The 19,646-nt window shown below is 35.7% G+C and overlaps 1 protein-coding gene across 1 annotated transcript; it reads right to left on the bottom strand.

Annotated features, from left to right (window-relative positions):
* Positions 1-381: 381 nt before the first annotated feature.
* Positions 382-19,362, bottom strand: LOC133879670 (alpha-N-acetylglucosaminidase). Its single transcript, XM_062318345.1, has 19 exons — positions 19,028-19,362; positions 18,314-18,387; positions 17,247-17,458; positions 16,859-16,980; positions 15,871-15,956; positions 15,706-15,800; positions 15,461-15,542; positions 15,097-15,203; positions 13,575-13,605; positions 12,537-12,654; positions 10,910-10,960; positions 8,213-8,322; positions 7,944-8,046; positions 7,248-7,346; positions 6,018-6,128; positions 3,401-3,564; positions 1,752-1,989; positions 1,017-1,095; positions 382-883 (listed from the first exon to the last, which is right to left on the bottom strand). The coding sequence occupies exons 1-19, from the start codon at positions 19,238-19,240 to the stop codon at positions 585-587; spliced, it is 2,394 nt and encodes a 797-aa protein (XP_062174329.1). The 5' UTR covers positions 19,241-19,362; the 3' UTR covers positions 382-584.
* Between the last annotated feature and the right edge of the window lie 284 nt (positions 19,363-19,646).

The raw sequence follows: 19,646 nt of genomic DNA, 5'->3' as shown, positions 1-19,646 counted from the left end.
AGCCGAAAGAGAGAGAAAATAGAGAGAAACAAAATGGCGGCACACGCTCAAATTAATCAATATTCTTCAAAAACTTAGTCTCCGGTTAACGGTGTTTAAATAGTAAATAGCAATCCTAATTAAACCCTAGAAGGATTATGAGTGGGCTAAATAACTAAAACAAATAAAGGCTATAATTGAAGCCCATTATTACAATCTAAATAAATAAATAACTGAATAAAATAACAAGATGTCCCCATCAGCTTGGCTGGGACACAATTTCTAAGCCTAGTTGACATGCCATGCCAAAGCCTACCCTAACTGATCATTGACACTAATAATTGCACATCAACCAGATTTTGCCGAGACAGTTTTTGGCATCCATAGGAAACTTTCATGCAATGCTGCTTGCAACTTTGAACAATGTCCATTACTTTCAAGTTACAAATTGAATGAAGATGGAAGTTTATCAGTAAAGCCCAAAATTTTGAAGGGCTCAAGAGCATCATCATTACAGAGTGAATTCATCAAGAACTACCCACATGCACAATTGAGATGATTTTCATACAAGGATTTAGAAATGCTAAGTGCATTTCCTTTGCCGGTCACCGGGTAACGAGTAGTACCCGGTTGCCACCTGTATGAAAATGATACTTACTCTTTTTCCTCTGGACAAAATATTCCTCATACAAGGCTTTAGAAATAGCGAGTGCGTCTCCTTTGGCCTTCACCGGGTAAAGCTCGATACCTTCTTGCCATTGGTTCGAAAATGAAATCCATTCTCTTCTCCATTCCTTTAACTTGAAGCTTTCATTTTCTTGCAAGCTTTTCAATAAATACTGAAAGTAGGTTGAAGCCCGTGGTAGATAGTAGCCTTCAAGTAGCCCACTCCAGAACTTGTTTGCTGGTTAGAGCCAACCAAAATGTTATGTTACAAAAGTGATGAAGCTTCAAGAAGTAATATAGGATGGTCCCTTCTAGGACATCCTATACAATTGGAAGAATAGTAGTAATATATGATGCAAGACAGAGATTACCATAATCATGAAGACTGCTCTGTTCGGTTTTTGTGTTATCAAACCACATTGTTACTTGAGTTCTTGCATTCCACTCATACTGAAGGAGAACATTAAAAAGTACACCCCATCAACCAATTATCACCTTGTATGCATGAGTGTTCTAAATATGCTAATATTACTAGAGATGAGACACGTCCAATTCACTATCAGTCAAACAAACCCACGCAAAGAGGGACTATCAGGTGCCTAAAATTGGCCGAGTAATATTATTTAACATACTGCTATAGGACTGCCATACTACTTGATGATGTGGCAGTAAAAATCAGCATTTATAAAAAAATAAAAAAAAAGATTAAGGAAAAAAAAACTAAGTGCTGATCTTCATTGCCACATCATCCCAGTTGTATGCCAGTCGTATACCAGTTTACTAAATAGCAATACTTGAAATTGGCCAAGATTCTTAATCTGCTGTCACTATGATGGACCTTGAGTGCTACAAGTTAATTGAAGGGGATTTCCATACAAGGCAAATATAGTGTGCATGCAAGAAACAAAAGACAGCCATTAACTTAACAAAATATGTGGAAGCGGATATGGTAAAAGGAAAATCTGTAGCTGACCACAATACTTGGAACAGGACTTCCCGAGGTTACTATGTTTGAAGTATTGACAAGTTGGGTCATGCCACTCCCAACTGAATTCTCATATGCTCAAACTAAGTCATATGCCAATGACGACAATATCTTTGCTCACCTGCCTCAACTCATAAGAATTCTTTGCTAGCTTGTTTGCACTTTTGAGCCAGGTTCCAAGTAAAAAATTGTCATCAGAAGCAAGAAGTACATCAATATCCTTTATGAGCTGAATAAATGTTTGGCTGTGAAGATTTAACGCTTTTACATCATTCTGTCGAAAAGCTGTCACAGCATCCAAATATACTTGGTTTGCTAGCTTTGACAGTACTTGCCGTGTCAAGTCCACCAAGTCATACCTGTCAAAATAACATGGATAATTAGAAAGGATTCCATGCTTTGTTTTATCTCTTTCTTATGCTCCATTTCTCTTTGCAGAAGATCAAGACTTGGCCTGTAAGTCATCAGAGTCAACTTGAATAATCCTACCACAGTTCCTATATTATGCACACAAACTATCATTAATATTTAACAGTCATTGTCTGTATAGTGTTAGATGTAAACCATATCACTGCTGCCACCTCAGCATCCGCAGAATCTCGTCCAAGTTCAAGTGAAGACTCCTCTCTAGTGTAGACTCCTAACTAATAGATAGGATTATGTATATTTAAAATAGAAAGTTTGAATTCTGTTCAAACTCTAGATAAGCTAGATAAGGTTTATGTTTGTAATTCAAACATTAGATAGGTTTACTTAACTGATCAAAAGATCATGTAACTATTTTCTCTATATATACGTTACTACACATCAATACAAATCATTGAAGTTCAAATTCTATTATTAGAATAGGATACTGATTCTTAAATGGCCATGGAATTTTATATTCTAAACCAATTGAATTTCAAATGATTTAGAAGATGATAAGTATTTTCAGAAGAACGAAGAGAAATAGGAGAGGCTTAATAGCAACTCCAAACGCAGTAAGATCCATGTAATTAAATCATGAAATCTATTAGAATTGCATAATCAAATGGCACCTGAATTTAGCACAAAAGGAGAGAAAAGTAATTCATGTGTAATGATAAGGCATGCTCACTCAAGCTCAATGGGGGCTATAAAAAAAATAGCTTAAGATGGACGAAAGGTCAATTATATATTTACAGGATTCTAGATTAGGCTGATTAGTTTTGTGCAATAGATTTCTTTTCTGTTGGCCTCATGTTTGTTTATGGCTTTTTGGAGGCTGTTTAGGTTTGTAATTGTATAGACTATCATAAATAACTTTGTCTATGGCCTAAATGAGAAAATCCATTTTTTGTGTTCTACGCCTAAGATTGAGAAATACTGAGCAGTTTTGTCAGGATTACTGATACTATCAGGGTGCATATACTGGCTCAAATGTGCAAAGCACTTGTCAGTGGCTTAGAATATCAGGTTTAAGCAATATTTATGCATCATAGCTCATTTATTTGGCTAATTTCTTCGCTCTTCAATTTTTTTTGGGTTGTTTTTTATGGTGGGGGTTTCTCTTTCACAAGTTGAGCAATGAAGTTTGCATGGTTACCTAGCATTCCATTTACTAAAAGCATGTAGCATAATAAATAAAGAGACAATCCAACTGAAACAGATCCCAAATATAGTATGTTATCAAAATTTGAAGGAAAAAGTAAAGAAAAAAGTTCGCTTTATGCAGCATCATAGTCATCATGCCAGAGAAAATGAAGAAATTTTGTTGTAATGTATATATATATATTAGCCTTTCCATTTTACCTATATGTAAGGCTTCCAGCCAGATTATTTCCAGCTTCAAGGAAGAGTTGAAAGGCATTGATCACCTTCTGAGTGGAATACCATAAATGTGCCTGAGGTAAAGCAGAGCTTGCATTTGACGGATCCCAATCTGGAAATTTGACTATAAAATCAATGTTATGATCCTGCAATGAGTTAAAACGTCATATAACTAAGTATTCAAACAAGATATTCCCCTAACTACAAGAGCCGAAAAGTTATAAACACCCATCTTATATAGTGAATGTAATTTATTTAATTGGAATGTTGAATAAATCTCTATTATAGCAAACCTTCATCTCATCGAATAATACTTCGAATGAACATGTCAAAAAATGACCATATAACTCTAAAGTCGCAAGCAGCTCAAAAGTCGTCGCTACATTCATTTCATCAAATAATACTTTAAATGTTGGTCAACATAGCAACATTAGCATTTCTATTTTTGTTAGAGTTTCTTAAATGCACACCATAAGCACACAAGCGATAAACCACTTACACACAAAACTATAATAAATTGTAGAGAAAGTTTGACTAAAGAAATTAACCTTGAATCTTTCAGCATGTTGAAATTTCAAAATTATTTATAGGAATAACTAAGAAGTATCAGCCTCAGATTGCTCCTTTCTATACAGTTCTCAATTTTTTTATTAAAATCATTTCTTCAAAAGAAGTGGATAAGTGCTTTCTTGGTGCTCAATTATTTGAGACAGGTAGATTATAGTCTCTTCCAGCAAAAATAATAACAGCATATTTCTTGGTATAGGATAAATTTGTTTGTATAAATTTAGTCCAACTTACAAACTACAATCAGACGAACTCTAGCAAATCCTTTATTAGATCGAAAGGCATGATAAAGTATTTGCCAAAAGAGAAAATAACATTTTGGATAAGGCCCTGACAGAAGAGCAGTAATTGGCAGTAATAGACAAAGTTTCAATGATTGCAAATCAAATTAACTTGGGAATGACCAGCACACAAAGGTTGCCTTTGTCGGCTGGTACTCATTTCTTGACAGGAAACAAAACTACACATTAAGAAAACATACTAAGAAAGACCTTTAAAACAAGCAAAAGCCACACCCATTACAAAATGAGCAAAAGAAACATATGAAATGACGAAGCTCATCAAGCTAATCAACCATATGATCTACAACAAATGGTTACTGATTAGTGCCCCCCCTTTTCCCACAGACAAAGTGGCTTCTTAATCAACCATCTCTATGGTCCGACTAAACTTGCAGCCAAAAGATATAGAGAGACGAAATTTCTATCAAACAGATCGGACTGTCTCCTGGAGAGGAAGATCAATAATTTGATCAAGAAAAGAGCACCCTCCTAAATGTTATCTATTAACTCCCTAAGTACAGAGCTAAAAACTCAGCTTTCAAGGATTCATCACTAACTTTTGGTCTCTTGCTTTCAACCAAGTATAAAATGGAAATTCTTCATTAAAGGGATAAATCTTAGCAATTAATGCAGTTTAATAACAGAATGTTCCCCTGGAACCAACAGCTCATTTCTCCGCAACAAAGCCAAAACCCTAACACTCAAAGAGTGCCGTCTCCTTCCCCCTCTCCTTTCCCTTCTTCACCCCTATCACCCAGCTTCACACAGATCCAAGCCCCTCTCCTCCCTTTGCCTCCCTCCCCCTCCCCCAGGGCCTTAAGGGGTCTAACCCCTCTTCTGGTTGTGTTGCTGTTATGCACGAGCTGTGACACTAGATTTCCTTTGGGCAAACCACCTCCCTCTTTGGGCGATGGCAAATAAATCATTTTTATTTTCCCTTTTTTTCTTTCCTTTTTGCCTCTCTCTATTATAGGTGCTTGTTCTTTTGGCTCAAGAGGCTTCATCAGCCAGCGTCCTCATTCTATTGTAAAAGGGTACCTTGCATTTGTGATGCCTTTCTTGTTGACTCTACTACAATGGATCTCCCCACTGGATGTCCACTTGGGATGTCATCCATCGTTGTAGTTTCTCCACTCCGTGGCCTAAGACCAGCTCATCTCAGTGTGGCCAAATCCGTTGTAACAAGGAAGCTTTTCTTGCTTGCTCTTTCTTTGGTCATTTCCTCCTCCAGCAATCTAAACAAGGAACCCCTCTATTTGACTACAGCTTTCAAACCGCTGGTATCATCCACAACCCTTTTCTGACCTTTGAGTCAAGAATTTCATTGGACCAGACCTTTGGCCATTTTCCATTTGTACTGCTTTCTACCAACATTGTTCTTCCTGGTCTTTTTAGTGCAGTTTGGGGTCCTCCCCATATTATATTCTGTTTCTCTTGCTTAATGTTATCATTTTCTTGCCCCCCCCCAAAAAAATTACAGTTTAATTACATCAAGCATGAAACACAAATAAACCGTGTCAAACATTAAAAGACTGAAGAAAACCACTCTCTATGAACTGTAATATTGTTTTCCTTTCTAGTTGGTTCTTTTTTTTTTTGATCGGTAAGCAAATTCATTAAAAAAGCGTAACGGCGCCTCTAAGCATACAGGGAGTATACAAAAAGGACACCAAAACAAAAGAAAAACAAAAAACAAAGGAAATAAAATGACATTGCGATATTGCAGCCAATAGATTGAATAAAACACATACTGCTATTCCGTCTGTACAATTGTAAACTGTGTGATAAAGAATTTCCCAAGCTGCCTCAACTTGATGAATTGCTTTACCATAGCGTCTGCGGGAATAGGACTTCAACCACTCCTACAATAGTGATAAATTTATATCCATACAGCATAAAATGTCAGTAATCATCAACAACCATCATAGAAGTATTTTTTTTTTTTGGTCTCATCTCAAATATAGAATGCGGGTTCTTATATTAAATCACTATTAATCCCAAAAGTTTAAGCTGATAGGCATAGATGAAATTATTCATTTAATATATATTTTAACACTCCCTCTCGCGTGTGGGCTCAAACTCTCCCTTAATAAGTGAGGCCCAACACGTGGAATATTTAATTGAAATTGGAAGTGAATGATGGAGACATGATTCAAACTCAGGACCTCTGCTCTGATACTATGTTAAATCAATATTAATCCTAAAAGCTTAAGCTGATAGGAATAGATGAATTTAATTTATATTCTAACATCTTATGCCCATGTCTGCCTGTGTGTAATTAAAAAAAATGCTATCAAGCAGGTAGATAAGGGGAGAGAGGCAGAGAGTGCCTTACATATATAGAGAAATTGTCAAGATAGATCATGTAGGACGTAGAAAAGAAAAGAAACAAATCCTTGTTCTATAACTGACACTCTGTGGTATGCTTGATAAAGAATACTAGCTTACTTCCTAACAAGGAAGCTGTGAGATTGATGGAACCAACGTGGTATTGGACCTTCGTTAGTCTCTTTGGTCTTGTATACAACATTTAGTCTCCCAATTTATGGTTTTTTTTTACTTCACGTGCAAGGACAACAATCAATTGAGGTTTATTAAATGGACCTGCCAAGTGCAGGAGGGTGTTAGTGTGGCATGTATGATGCACATTGTTGGCCCACTTCCTAATGGCTTAAGCTTTTGGAATTGACGATGATCCAACATTATCCGATACCAGCATACCACCACACATTCATTATCGAAACTGATATAACCTGGAGGGTTAGATTCTTTCAAAGTAAGAAGAATGAAGATAACATTAGAGTAACAGACACAAAGAACATGTGGTTAAAGAGAGAGAATGGGGATGGAAGAATGCAGAAACTTTTTAGTACACGCACACACGTGTCTTTAAAGAGCTTCTGAACCCTTCCATACTTCAAGTACTGAATAGTTCTGGGTAGAAAAATGATATTGAATAGCAGTTAAAAATTGATAATTACCAGAACTTGAACTTTTTCACTGCGAAATGCCATTTCAGACATCAACTCATAAACAACTGGATTGTGCTCTATTCCTTCCATGCACATGCCAACACCGACCTATTACAATAAGTTACAGAGTCAGCCCGCTCTAGTAAAATCACGAAATTGCAGTGACAGAAGATAAAAGTACAATTGTTCTTAATTTTCACATCCAAAGTTCTTTTAGGTTGATGTAAATGCACATAGGAATCTAGAAGATGGTAAACATTATCAATTAGCTAATTGGTAAATCATCATTTATCCCTAAAGTTTAAGCTAATATGTAAATTTAATAATTTAATCAATACTTTAACACTCACCCTCACGTGTGGCTCAAACTCTCTTTTAATAGGTGAGACCTAACACGTTGAATGTTTAATTAAAATGTGAGGTAAATGACGGAGTCAGAGTTCGAACTCAGGACTTTTGGCTCTGATCACCACTTATCCTAAAAGCTTAAACTAATAGGAATAGGTAAATTTATTCATTTAATCAATATTTTAACAATAATCTGGTGTATGCAATATAAACTAGCAATTGAATTGCTCATTCAAATCTACCATAATGTTAGAAAGTCTAGAGTAACAAAAAATGTCTTGTAGTTTAGGATTACAAGTTATAAAATGCTTGACATATCATTCTGACTTTTACAAACAAACGAGACATTTGACATACCATGGTTGAATTTTCACTGGTGCGGGCATCAACTGGACCTGAAGAGATCGCGTCCAAGATGCCATACATTTCAATATTTCCACCAAAGTTATGCAGCATACACCTGATGCATATTAAAGTTGATCAAGTAGTATAAATATTTACTATAAAATTGAAATCTCACTAAAGAAAAACAAGAAGTAATGAGTGGGTTATCATAGAGATGTCTTAAAGAGTAAACATCGACTATGAGATTTAAATAACACTGTTAAGATAAAAGAGCTACTTACCAGACATAAGGAGTACCATAAAATTGAGATGAATTTATCCATATTGGTTTGACATCAGCAAATAGATCAAGAACTATCATTTTCCCAAATGGAACGGAATGTAAAAGTGCCTGCAGATACCAAGTTGAAAGTCAATTTTCAAATTTTTTATTTAAAAGTAAAATAAAATAAAGAACTATCATATGCATTGCAGCAAAATCCTTAACAATATTAGTGTACTGCAAACAGACTGATTAAGAAAATGAGTTATACCACAAATATCATCTTGCTTGGAGATCAGAAGCATGAATTAAAAATCAAAGAAGATTGAGCAACAAATATATCTCAGACAATGAAGGGAAAAAACATTATTAGATCCAACAGCCAAACCATCATATGCCCAACCCAAAGTTCTGACAACTAAACTCCAAATATTTTCAACACTTCCATATAATGCTCTTTCAAGAGGAAGGTTATTTTTCTATTATTTCAACTAATACTGAAAGCCCACTTTAGGCTGGTCCTCCCATACAAAAGCCCTCTTCTTTTCCACGCTTCAAGTTTCCTATATACTTCCCTCTTTTTGTTGGAATATTAATTAAATAATTAAATTTACTCTTTCATATTAACTTAAACTTTTGGAATAATTGGTGTTTTAACATATGATCAGACTAGAGGTCCTGAATTCAAACTTTGACTCGGCATCATATTTTCATTTAAGTTAAATATTCCAGTCTTAGGTCCCACTTATTGATGAATAGTTTTGGCCCACACATAAGGAATGTTAGAATATTAATTAAATGGTTGAGTCCACAATTTTCTATCAGCTTAAACTTTTGGAATAACTGGTAATTAACTTTTGTCCCTCATGAAACTGTTGTCAAATAGTTGACATTCCAAAATATTGTTTTTAAGTGGTCACCCAAGCAATTATACTTTGGTCAAATCAGAAACTAGAAATATTCTCAAAGTTAAATACAAACCTCAGCATTAATTTTAAAACACAGGCAATACCATAGATTCTTTCTTTGGCATTATTACCTCCTATTTGTATGGTAATCACAATTTTATCACGAAGTTCTTCAAATGGGAAGAAGAAAAAAGCATAATAGAGAGGATAGAGATCTGGCCCAAGGTTATGAATATATGATGAACTCTAAAAAAAAAGGGGGGCGGGGGGGGGGGGGGAGGGAGTCTACATACCCCCTCTCAAACTACTACCTCATTGTCAATGTCCCCCAAAGCCAGCAAAAAAGACAAAAACGACCTTAATTTTTTTTTCATTAAGACAAAAATACCCTTAAAAATTCGAAAAGAAAAAAGAAAAAAGAAAAAAAAAAAGAGGTTCTAAGGGGTGAATCCTTGGCCATATGGCCACCCCCTCTGGCTGGCCTGAGGTGGCCGAACCACCCCCTCCCTACTCTTCAAGAACCTCCTCTCCCAACTCCCCCTCTTCCCCTCAACCCCACCAACACCAACCCCAACCTCTTCATTCTCTCCCCCATTGAACGAGATCTTGCAACTCACGCGGTTGAAACCTTTGGAGACTTGGTCCTCGAACTGAGTGAGGAGCTTGATCAACTCGTCCTTGTTGTTGAAGGGTTGCTCGCACAGGACACTGATCAAGGTCTTGATTCTCTGGCGAATGATCCACGCTTGGATTTTAGACTTGATGGAGGCGGCGACACGGGAGATGGAGTGGGAGGAGACTCAGCAAGTGAGGAACGACTTGAGGTTGTGGTGGACATGGTATTTCTAGAGGGTCTCAATGAGGGCCATGAGGTTGGAGAGGTGTTGGGAGAGGGTGGAGAGGTTCAGGTCTTTGGAGAGAGGGTGGCCAAACTACCCCCATGGCCTTGGGGTGGTTCGGCCACCCCTGAAACCTCCTCTTTTTGGTTTATTTATTTTAATTTTAATTTTCTAGTATTTTTAAATTTTTTGTTTTTATTTTAAAGAAATTTTATTTTATTTTTATTTTTATTTTTATGAGGGGTATTTTTGTCATTGGGGGAGCATTGAAAATTATTTGTAGTTTTGGGGGACATTAACTTAATCAATAGTTTGGGAAGACATTGACAATGGGTTGGTAGTTTGAGGAGGGTATGTGGACTTTTCCAAAAAGAAAAAGAAAAAGAAAAATGAATTTACTAAGATTATTGGACTGGTATATGATGCTAATACCAAAAATTACACAGCCACCCTATTAAAGAAGGCCATACTCAGCGTGATCCCACCAATGCTGGTCATGGGAGGGGTCATCTAGATAAGTTCAAACCTTCAGCATGTATGCATGAAGTAGCCACTCTCAAGAATCAAACCAACTTGCACTTGATAAAAGTAACCATTTTTACGTTCTGCGAAGAAGATGGGTTAAAATAGTAAAGAAAAAAGTCAAAATAACCATTTATCCGCTGATGCTTCTCAACTTGCCCAAGTCTTTTGGAGAATATAAACAACGCTAACATGGTATGAGTAAACCCAACAGAGGCATAGCCTCTTGATTGGCCATCTGAAAAGCTTTGCAATTTGGTATTGGGAAACAATATTAAGAGTGGCTAGTAAAAAGAGATCAATTTAACATCCTACCAAGTATAAAATCACCACAATCACACATAATTATAAATTCAATATGTTTGCAGGTTGCCCAGAAACATCTTTATCATGCCTTAGAAAAACAGTATCTTCAGAATTTAATTCATCTTATATACATGCATATACCTCCATTTGAAGTGGCTTCCAGAAAGCAGAGTCTGAGTAGAAGAGCCAACCCTGCACAGTTATAGAACTGTCAACTCAAAATATTTAATGTATAATAGAATGTGAACAGGCATAATCATTCAAAACCAACACTTTGCAAACTAAAATTATGAGTATAAAATTAATGACAAATAAGTCTTGGCTACCCAGTGACACCTGAAAAAACGATGAATATAACTATACATCAAAAACTTAATCTTCTTATTGATGAACAATGTCAAGGGGAGATATGTGGTTGAGGAAATCTAGGTTAGAGTTTCGTAAAAGAGTTGGGAATTGGTGAAATTGGTTGGGGATTCGCCAGCCAAGAATAGCACAAATTCTCTTTGGATCTGCTTCAACACCATGAGAGGAAAAAGAGGTACATACCCTATTCTCTCTTAACGCTTCAATAGGACAATTTTTATTTATTTTTTTCATAAGTAAATCAATCTTAAGAAAAGCGCAAATAGATGCAACTCAAGTACACAATGAGTATATAAAAGAAACACCCACTTAGGGAGAAGAAGAAGACACCAATCCAGAAATTCTAGGAAGTTAGAAAAGCGAGCATAGTGATAGCAACCATCCACCTATAAAACAACTTGAAGATTATAACTTTTAACTCTATTACCGTTCTCTCACAATCTTCAAAGTTTCAGAAATTGCGTTTTATCCAAATACACCACATCACATAATGAAAACCATCCTTCATGCTTCTAAATTACGGTGACTACTAAACTAGCCTCTCCAACTAGCCAATAACTAAGCCACCCAAAAGGGCATTACCCACTCTATCCCGAAAGACGGAAAACTAATTCCCACAAGTCTCTAGCATCTTCGCAATGGAGTAGAAGATGATCGATGGATTCCCCGTTCTTCCTGCACATGCAGCACCAGTCCATTACCATAACGTGTCTTTTTCTTAGATTATCTAAGGTCAAGATCCTCCCTAGCTTTGTTGTCCAAAAAAAGAAAGCCACTCTTGTAGGCGCCTTATTTCTCCGAATGCTCTTCCAAGGGAAAGCAAGGCTATAGGGGGAGGGGGGCTAAGCGCATGAAAAAAGATATGACCTCAAATGTCTACCTTCTGTATGGAAGCCAACAAATCCTATCCTCGCCACCTCAATTCAACCTGATAGAGTACAAGAGATTGAAGAAAGAGGTGACCATCTCTATTTCCCAATCATACACAGATCTAATGAAGGAAATATTCCACTTACCGGTGTCATTCAAAAATGGCAAATGGTCTCCTACTAAGGCCTCCTTAAAATGGGCAATACTAAACAACACCGGGAAAGATAGGAAATGAATGTAGCCATGCCTCCACTAGGACAAATATTTAATGAAGTGAACCCATGCAGACAACATGATAGTAAAAGAATGTAGCCATCACAATCACTAGCCTGTCTAAACTTGTTACATAAATGGGAATATGAAGGTCCTTCCAAGGTTTTGAATATTAACCAAGTAAATGACTGAATATGACAGCAACTGTTTGACTAGTAACATAAATAATCACATAAATTATGCCAACAAAAAAATTCTAATAAGACCATTTTTTTTTCTTTTTGGTGTGGTGGTGGGGATAGTAACTTGAGGAGCTTACTTGCATTAACCACACAGCATCCTTGTCACCTTTGGACATGGCTTTGTAGACGGAAGCTCCAAGCGACGAGATATAAGTTGTATCATTTGTAGGTGGGGTATTTTCATTGAATGTATCACTGCATCAAACATGGTAACACTAATGTCAACGACCAGAATTTGCAAGTAAATTATGCTAGCAGTTGACTTCCCCCCCCCCCCAAAAAAAAAAAAAAAAAAACTTTTTTAGGAAAAACAGCTATATCTCAACAGGTCTATGAAGCATAAGGAAGAAAAAGGATGCATAACCATAGCATGCAAACAATAACAAGATAATGATCTAGATAAGAGGCCCACAGCAAAAAAGATCTAAATCCAATGAACCATAACTTTGGAGAACATAAAGTCAAATAAACATTTCGAAATAAATTCAAATTGTTCATGTTTCATTAAAAGCATAAGCGCTCAAAAATAATGTTTTTTAATATACCTAAATATTGATTTGTTGGCCAAAAGAATCATTTTGCCAGTAGTAGGGAAAAAAGGATAAGCATAGTTAGCCAGTATGGTTGGTCTATCTCTTCTCAACAGAAAATTTAAAATAGCTATGCCCATTTAGAAGAACCATAGAATGACACAAATGACTGCAGATGAAATGATAACCATCAGAATGAGTCTGAATGACTCTTTGTCCAGGTATCACAGGCTACCATTTATTAGGGGCATAATGCTGCATTGAAATTCTCCAACTTGGAAAGGCCTACTTATCACACAATGTCTTTATGTTTCTATAACAATCCTAGGATTGGCCACATCTGTTTATGGGTTGTTGGTTTGAACTTCTGACAAAGTTCAATAGCAAGTAAGAATGATACATCAGATATTACCCCAAAAAAAATATTAAGAAAAAAATAACCAATGAAATTGCTTCTTAAAATAGGGGGGGGGGGAAGTCAAGGAAACTAATGCAAAAAGGTTAAGCAACTCACAGAAACCATGTTATATTATATGCCCGAAATGTCAAGTAATATTCTATTAAAATGCAAGTCAGAATGATTACCAGCTGTAGATGTCGGTCACATCCCCATATTCTGTAATCAATGCATACAAAACGTGAACCAAAAAAATTAGTCACAATCAAAAAGGAAAAATTCAGACACTGTACATAATCCATACAAGACATCTTCAAAGAGCATATACAACTTAGCCATAAAAAATCATGTCATTGGTTAAGCAATCACGATTCGCAAAGTGAATTTATGTATGTGAATAAAATAAAGATAAAAAAATTTGTATGACATGGCGTGTGTATACTAGTTTATACAGACTTGACTTTATAGCTCAGTTGATGAGATGATAATTTGTACACTGAATCCAAGTGATATTTTTGACTAGTGCAACCACCTATGGGGTGAGGTCAAAGTTGTGAGTATCACCAGGTTAAGTGATGTCCCCCGGGTTTGGACCCAATCGATCAACTAGCGGATATTGTTATGTGCATCGTTGGCCGCGGGGTTGTACCAGAGGGCCTACGAGACGCACAAACCTCACCATAAGAAGATTATGAGTATGGATAGGTCATATGGAGGAGAGTTATAACTTAATGCTATTTACTTTATGTTTTTATAATGATCATGACTTATTTGTATAATTCTTAGAATACAGATTTTCTCCCGATAAATACTTATCAAAAAAAGATTTTCTCCCGATAAACGACTTAACCAAGTTACATTTTTATTTACTACCATTTCTGAAATCATTACCTATTGATACTAGTGTTTCTTGCATTCTATTTATATTTATCATCTTTATACTTGAGAAAAATTGGGCTCATTGCATGGACTGCCTTTCACTAGCGCTTTTACTTACAAAATCGTGGACTTACAGCGTTTTCTTTCCACTTGTAAAACAATCTGCTATACAGATTAACTGGCAATAGAGTTTAGAGAGAAGGTTCAGATGTAGTTACAGGAATTCAAAGCTGTAGGGTGATGTAATGTCAATGTGAAGATGATAGTTTTGTACCTTCGAGTGAAAAAGGGAAATATGTAAATGGTTATTGTATTTAGAAGCTCTGGTGATGTATTAATGATAGTATGTCAAACAAAAAAAAATAAAAGAAAAAGGAGAAAAATATAGATACGATAACATTTCTGCTGCTTGTATTTTGTTGTCAAGGTAGTAGTAGTAATAACACTCTAGGTTACTTTACAATTAAATAATTTGGAGACGTTACAAAGTCTAAGCCCCCTTCTTGCAGTGAACTATCATCACCATGTGATCATAGAGAAGAAAAACCACATGCATTGACAGATAATGTTGGGATCAGACATATCTGCAGTTGCCAAAATTTGTGTTATTCTGGTCATGGGCACACCATATAATGCACTCATATTCATCTCCTAGCTATTTGGAACTCCTGTATTTGTACTGAAATTTTTTCACTCCAGCACTACAAGATTAAAATCACCTTCTATTATCAAATATTTCATTTATATAGAAAAACGTGAAAGATTTTGTTAACAATACATTGGGAAGAATAGTGCTATTCCAAGTAAACAATCAACAGACAAAAGATGCACCTTTGACTTGTCTTCTAATGAAAGCCTCCCCAATTTCAACAAATAAAGGATCAGAGGGGTTGAGAAGATAAGTACAGCACCAACGAAGATTAGCATCAACAGAGTTCCTAATGACAAGAAATGGAAAACCTCAAAATACGGAATGGTAGGACTTTTTCACACATCATCAGATAAACTCCAAATCGGCTGGAAAACAAGAAAGCCCGTATATGATTTATCTAATTTATATTATCTATATGAAGTAATTCAGATAATATGAATTCATAGAGCACTCCAAGTCAAACAAAGGTATGCTATATGGAGTTCATATATTATGGCATGATAGTATGACTTCTCATATCAAAGAACAAGAAACATGAACTACCAGCTCCCTAGTCTAGTTATGTTTGCTGAAGGAAAAATCTTCATCAAAGCTGCTGGAACGTTCCCAGAGAATGATGGCAGCACTGAAACAAAGAGCCATTACATTTGATCAGACACATCCTGAATTAAGAAGGAAAATTTTGTCACTTAAAGAAAATTTTTATCCTATACATATTTAGAAGAGATATGGATTCTTTCGTCAAGCATAAGTTGACATGGGATACGGGTTATTAAACTTAACAATACCTGGAGTCATGCCTAGTTCTAGCATCCGGGATAGTATCAGTTTCTGTAGAGCTAATTGTTGATCCAACCAATTTTGAGATAAAGGCCCACCCCATCTGTGATTGAATAAATGTCAGGTTCTACAATCTAAAAGCATTTAAATTTCTCAATATCACCTTTACCTACCCATGTAAATTTCCCATGCGAGCCCAAGCAAGGAAAGCAGGTCCACCAAAGAAATCGTTCAAATCTTCCTTGCTAATATTAAAATCCTATGTCCAAAAATACTAATCAAATGATACAAATCAGAAGTTCAAGTTGATCTAAATATATCTGGAACCAATAGATTCCAATCAGCATAGCAACTCATGATATTTAACAGTGGTCTAAACTCACTAATCCATCATTTACAGATAGAGACACAAGCTTTATATATTGAAAGCACAAAGAGAAGACAAGACCAGATGTACAAGGCTAAGGTGCTTATATAATAAGAAAGATAAAGGGATGTATTCATAACATAAAAATCTTAACAGAATATGCAATTGATTCTCAGTTCGTTGACATACTCAAAGCTTATCCACAATATTAGAAATAGAACATGAGTAATGATTATCCACATCATAAAAGCAAAGGATCATATTTATCAAAGCTATATAGTTGAGTATAGCATTCTTTCATAAACAAATCTCTGTGCACACTATATGCTGGAATATCAGACTCATAGTTTCATAACAAAGATCTTATTTTGGATAAACAGACTTTTACTCAATTTTTTTGGCAGCCTTCTTAACAAAATGCTTCTAAGGATTCATTCTAAGAACTTTCATCCTACAGATGCAACATGCACAATTTTCCAGTACATGAAGTTAAATAGGTATAATTTAAACCTTTGATGTTGGTAATGTTTTCATTGGTTGGTGAGCTCTAATCACTAGTGTAGGATAACCACGGTATATACTAGCCACTTTTTACATTACATCATAAATGAATAACTTCTACTCTTAATAATCAAGCTGAACCACATATATAAGTTTTCTCTACAAGTTGCAACACATGAGAGGCTTATGATGTGGCACACAACATATTGGTGAACACATTGAGACATATAATTTTTTTTTTTTTTTTGATGAATAACACATTGAGACATATAATGATGTATTTAATTGGTCACCATGAAAACTTTCTGCCAAATGGTTTCTTGGCCTGTAAATGCTAAAGGCAGGTTAATCCCATGAAGAGCCATCCAATCTATCTCTTTCTCCCATCTTGCCCAATCCCACCAAACATAGGAATCTGCAAAGATAAATGAGAAATTACCTAAGCTATTTACGACAGCAAACATTAGCCAAGGCCAAAAAATTTCATCTCAACTTAGATAAAATTATGCACTTCATCTCATCTTTTTGAAGTGCAAAAATGAAAGATTTTTTTAATATCTATTAATATTCCATCTACTTTATGGTTATTTCTCCTCACAGTCAGTTAGAGCTGCAGCATTGCAACATTTAGTTAAAAAATTTGGTAGAAGTGCAAAGGGAAACATAGATTCCAGTACTCACAACTAGATGTAACAACATTTTGATAGTAGTTCCATGGGACTGGCCGCTGAATCATCACCCCCTCAGCTTTTACAAGAGGCAGTGATCCAGGCTTGGGGATAGAATCTATCTGAATGCCACCAGTCTTGTCCCACGAGACATGAGCACCACACCAATACTTTAAGTACCAATAGAGGCCAGATGCAATTTCAACTGCTGTGCTTCCTTTAATCCTGAAAGAGAAATGCAAAGTTTTAAATCACAGCAAACTTTTGCTTTCCTTTTTTTCTTTTCTTTTTCTACTTGGGTGGGTGGGTGGGGGGGGGAAAGAAAAACCAGCTGGACACATATACCTATCCTTTAAAAGGAAAAATTAGACAAGAAAATCTGTGTTGTATTTTATCCAGCAACTGTTTCAAATTGCAACATGTTCCCATGTACAAAACAGTATAAGAAAAAGCATATAATTTTGAGTTCAAATCAGACAAATGAATGAACATGTTTTCTGGATTTAAGTAATCTTAGGCCTTAATGTTTAAGATGAAATGGAGTGGGTAATGCCGAAGTCGGTGAAAGACATGTTGAGGAGTTGGAGGGGCCAGAAGGGTAATCGGACCTCGTTACAGATTTGGCGCATGGCTCCGTTGTGTTTGATGTGGTGCATTTGGAGGGAACGGAATGCTCGCTGCTTTGAAGATTGTGAGACTGATTTGTCAAATCTGAAGAGAAAGATGTTTCAACTGTTGTTTATGTGGAGGGATAGAATTAAGACTATGCATGAATGTTCCTATTTTGAATTCTTAGATAGTTGTTCTCTTTCTTCCTTACTTTAGGGGTTCCTTGTATACATCCTGTGTACTTTGGGTTGCGCCCCTTTGCGCCTTTTCAATACATTTTACTTATAAAAAAAAAAATGTTTAAGATGAAACTTTCAAGATATGGATGCATAAGATCCTTAATAGAAAACAAGCAAAAAATGGAAAGCAAATTATTTAGGTAATCATGCCCAAAAAGTCTGTACTTAGATCTGAAACTGAAAAGAAAAACCATGCAACTATAATATTTAGCAAGAATGAAATCCAACGTACACTATCTCAGGCCCACTCTTGCTTAAGGGGCTGTAATTGCTTATCAAAAAGCAACTCTGTCCACCACAAACATCCTGATATTTGAAATTGAAACTGTCAGCAAAATAATTAAGATGAATCAAATATATGAATTGAGTCCTCGTGAATACAACCAACAAATAAAGATACGATGATCCTTTGCCGACCAAGAACTCGTGGACAGTCATGCATGAGAACATAAAGCAGTCTAAAGGACAGCTAGTCACTGGTGCTAGTAACAAAGATTGACAGCTAAAAGTAAAAGAGTTGAGATAAAATCCTCCAACTCGCCAATTGGATTTGATGACAAAATTTGAAGTCCAGAATTGTTATACCATTTCTTTTAGGTTATGAAAAAAAAGAAAAAGAAAAGAGGGACTGAAGGAGACCGCTTTGACCAACAATACATCATCTAAGATAACCAGCGCATTAAAAGGAAAAACCAGAGACCCAGATGAAGAAAAGCAACGATTAAACCTTATATGAGAGTCTGATTGAAAAATAAGTAACCAAGAGCATGAAACATCATTCACATTTCAAATTCCTTACTTTTCCTATCTTTCCTCAGCCAGAGCATGAAAGCATACAATAATTGAAGCGCACCCAGTTGAAATAAAGCAGTGATTAAACAGCAAAACAGGTCAAACCCAAAATTCAACATAATAAAAAATGTTTTAAAACAAAAAACCACAGTACATTGGAGACAATCTTGAACTTGAAACTAGAAACATAGCCAGGAAGCAATCTCTTAAGAACAGATTTAGCTGCAGCTTCTTGAACTGAAGAAGATGGCCGCTTTGAGTCCAAACGTTTGACCAAAGCCTTTATGGCATCTGGTTCTGATAAAGCTATAGGTAACAGTGTGACTGTGAAAACCAAAATCAGAAACTTGGAGTTGAAATTAGACATGGTTTGTGTCGTCGGTTCTTCAGAGGATTAGAATATGTTGAACAACATGATCAGTTTTGTTGGAAGTCCATGTTGAACGGTAGAACTCATACGAGATTGACATGAAGGTAAGGCGTAATCAAAATGGAATAGTGTCCGTCAAAGTTGATTTTAAAATTCATATTAATTTTGAAAAGATAAAAAAAATAATAATAATTTCAAGCTTTACTCTTTATTTTATCCCTAGAGTTTAAAAATATCGATTTAATGCTTATATTTAACAAAAAAAAATTGAGACAGAATTTTTTTCAATTTGGGTTTGAGGAAACGGAAACCCATTAAATTGACATCTATCACATGATTTTCATGTGCATTTTAAAAAATGTATGAAAAAATATATGTTCTATTAATCTTACTCAAATGGATG

Source organism: Alnus glutinosa, chromosome 10, assembly GCF_958979055.1.
Source record: "Alnus glutinosa chromosome 10, dhAlnGlut1.1, whole genome shotgun sequence".
Classification (NCBI taxonomy): domain Eukaryota; kingdom Viridiplantae; phylum Streptophyta; class Magnoliopsida; order Fagales; family Betulaceae; genus Alnus; species Alnus glutinosa.
Note: the sequence above shows the minus strand (reverse complement) of the source record. Positions and strands in the feature narration are given on the sequence as shown.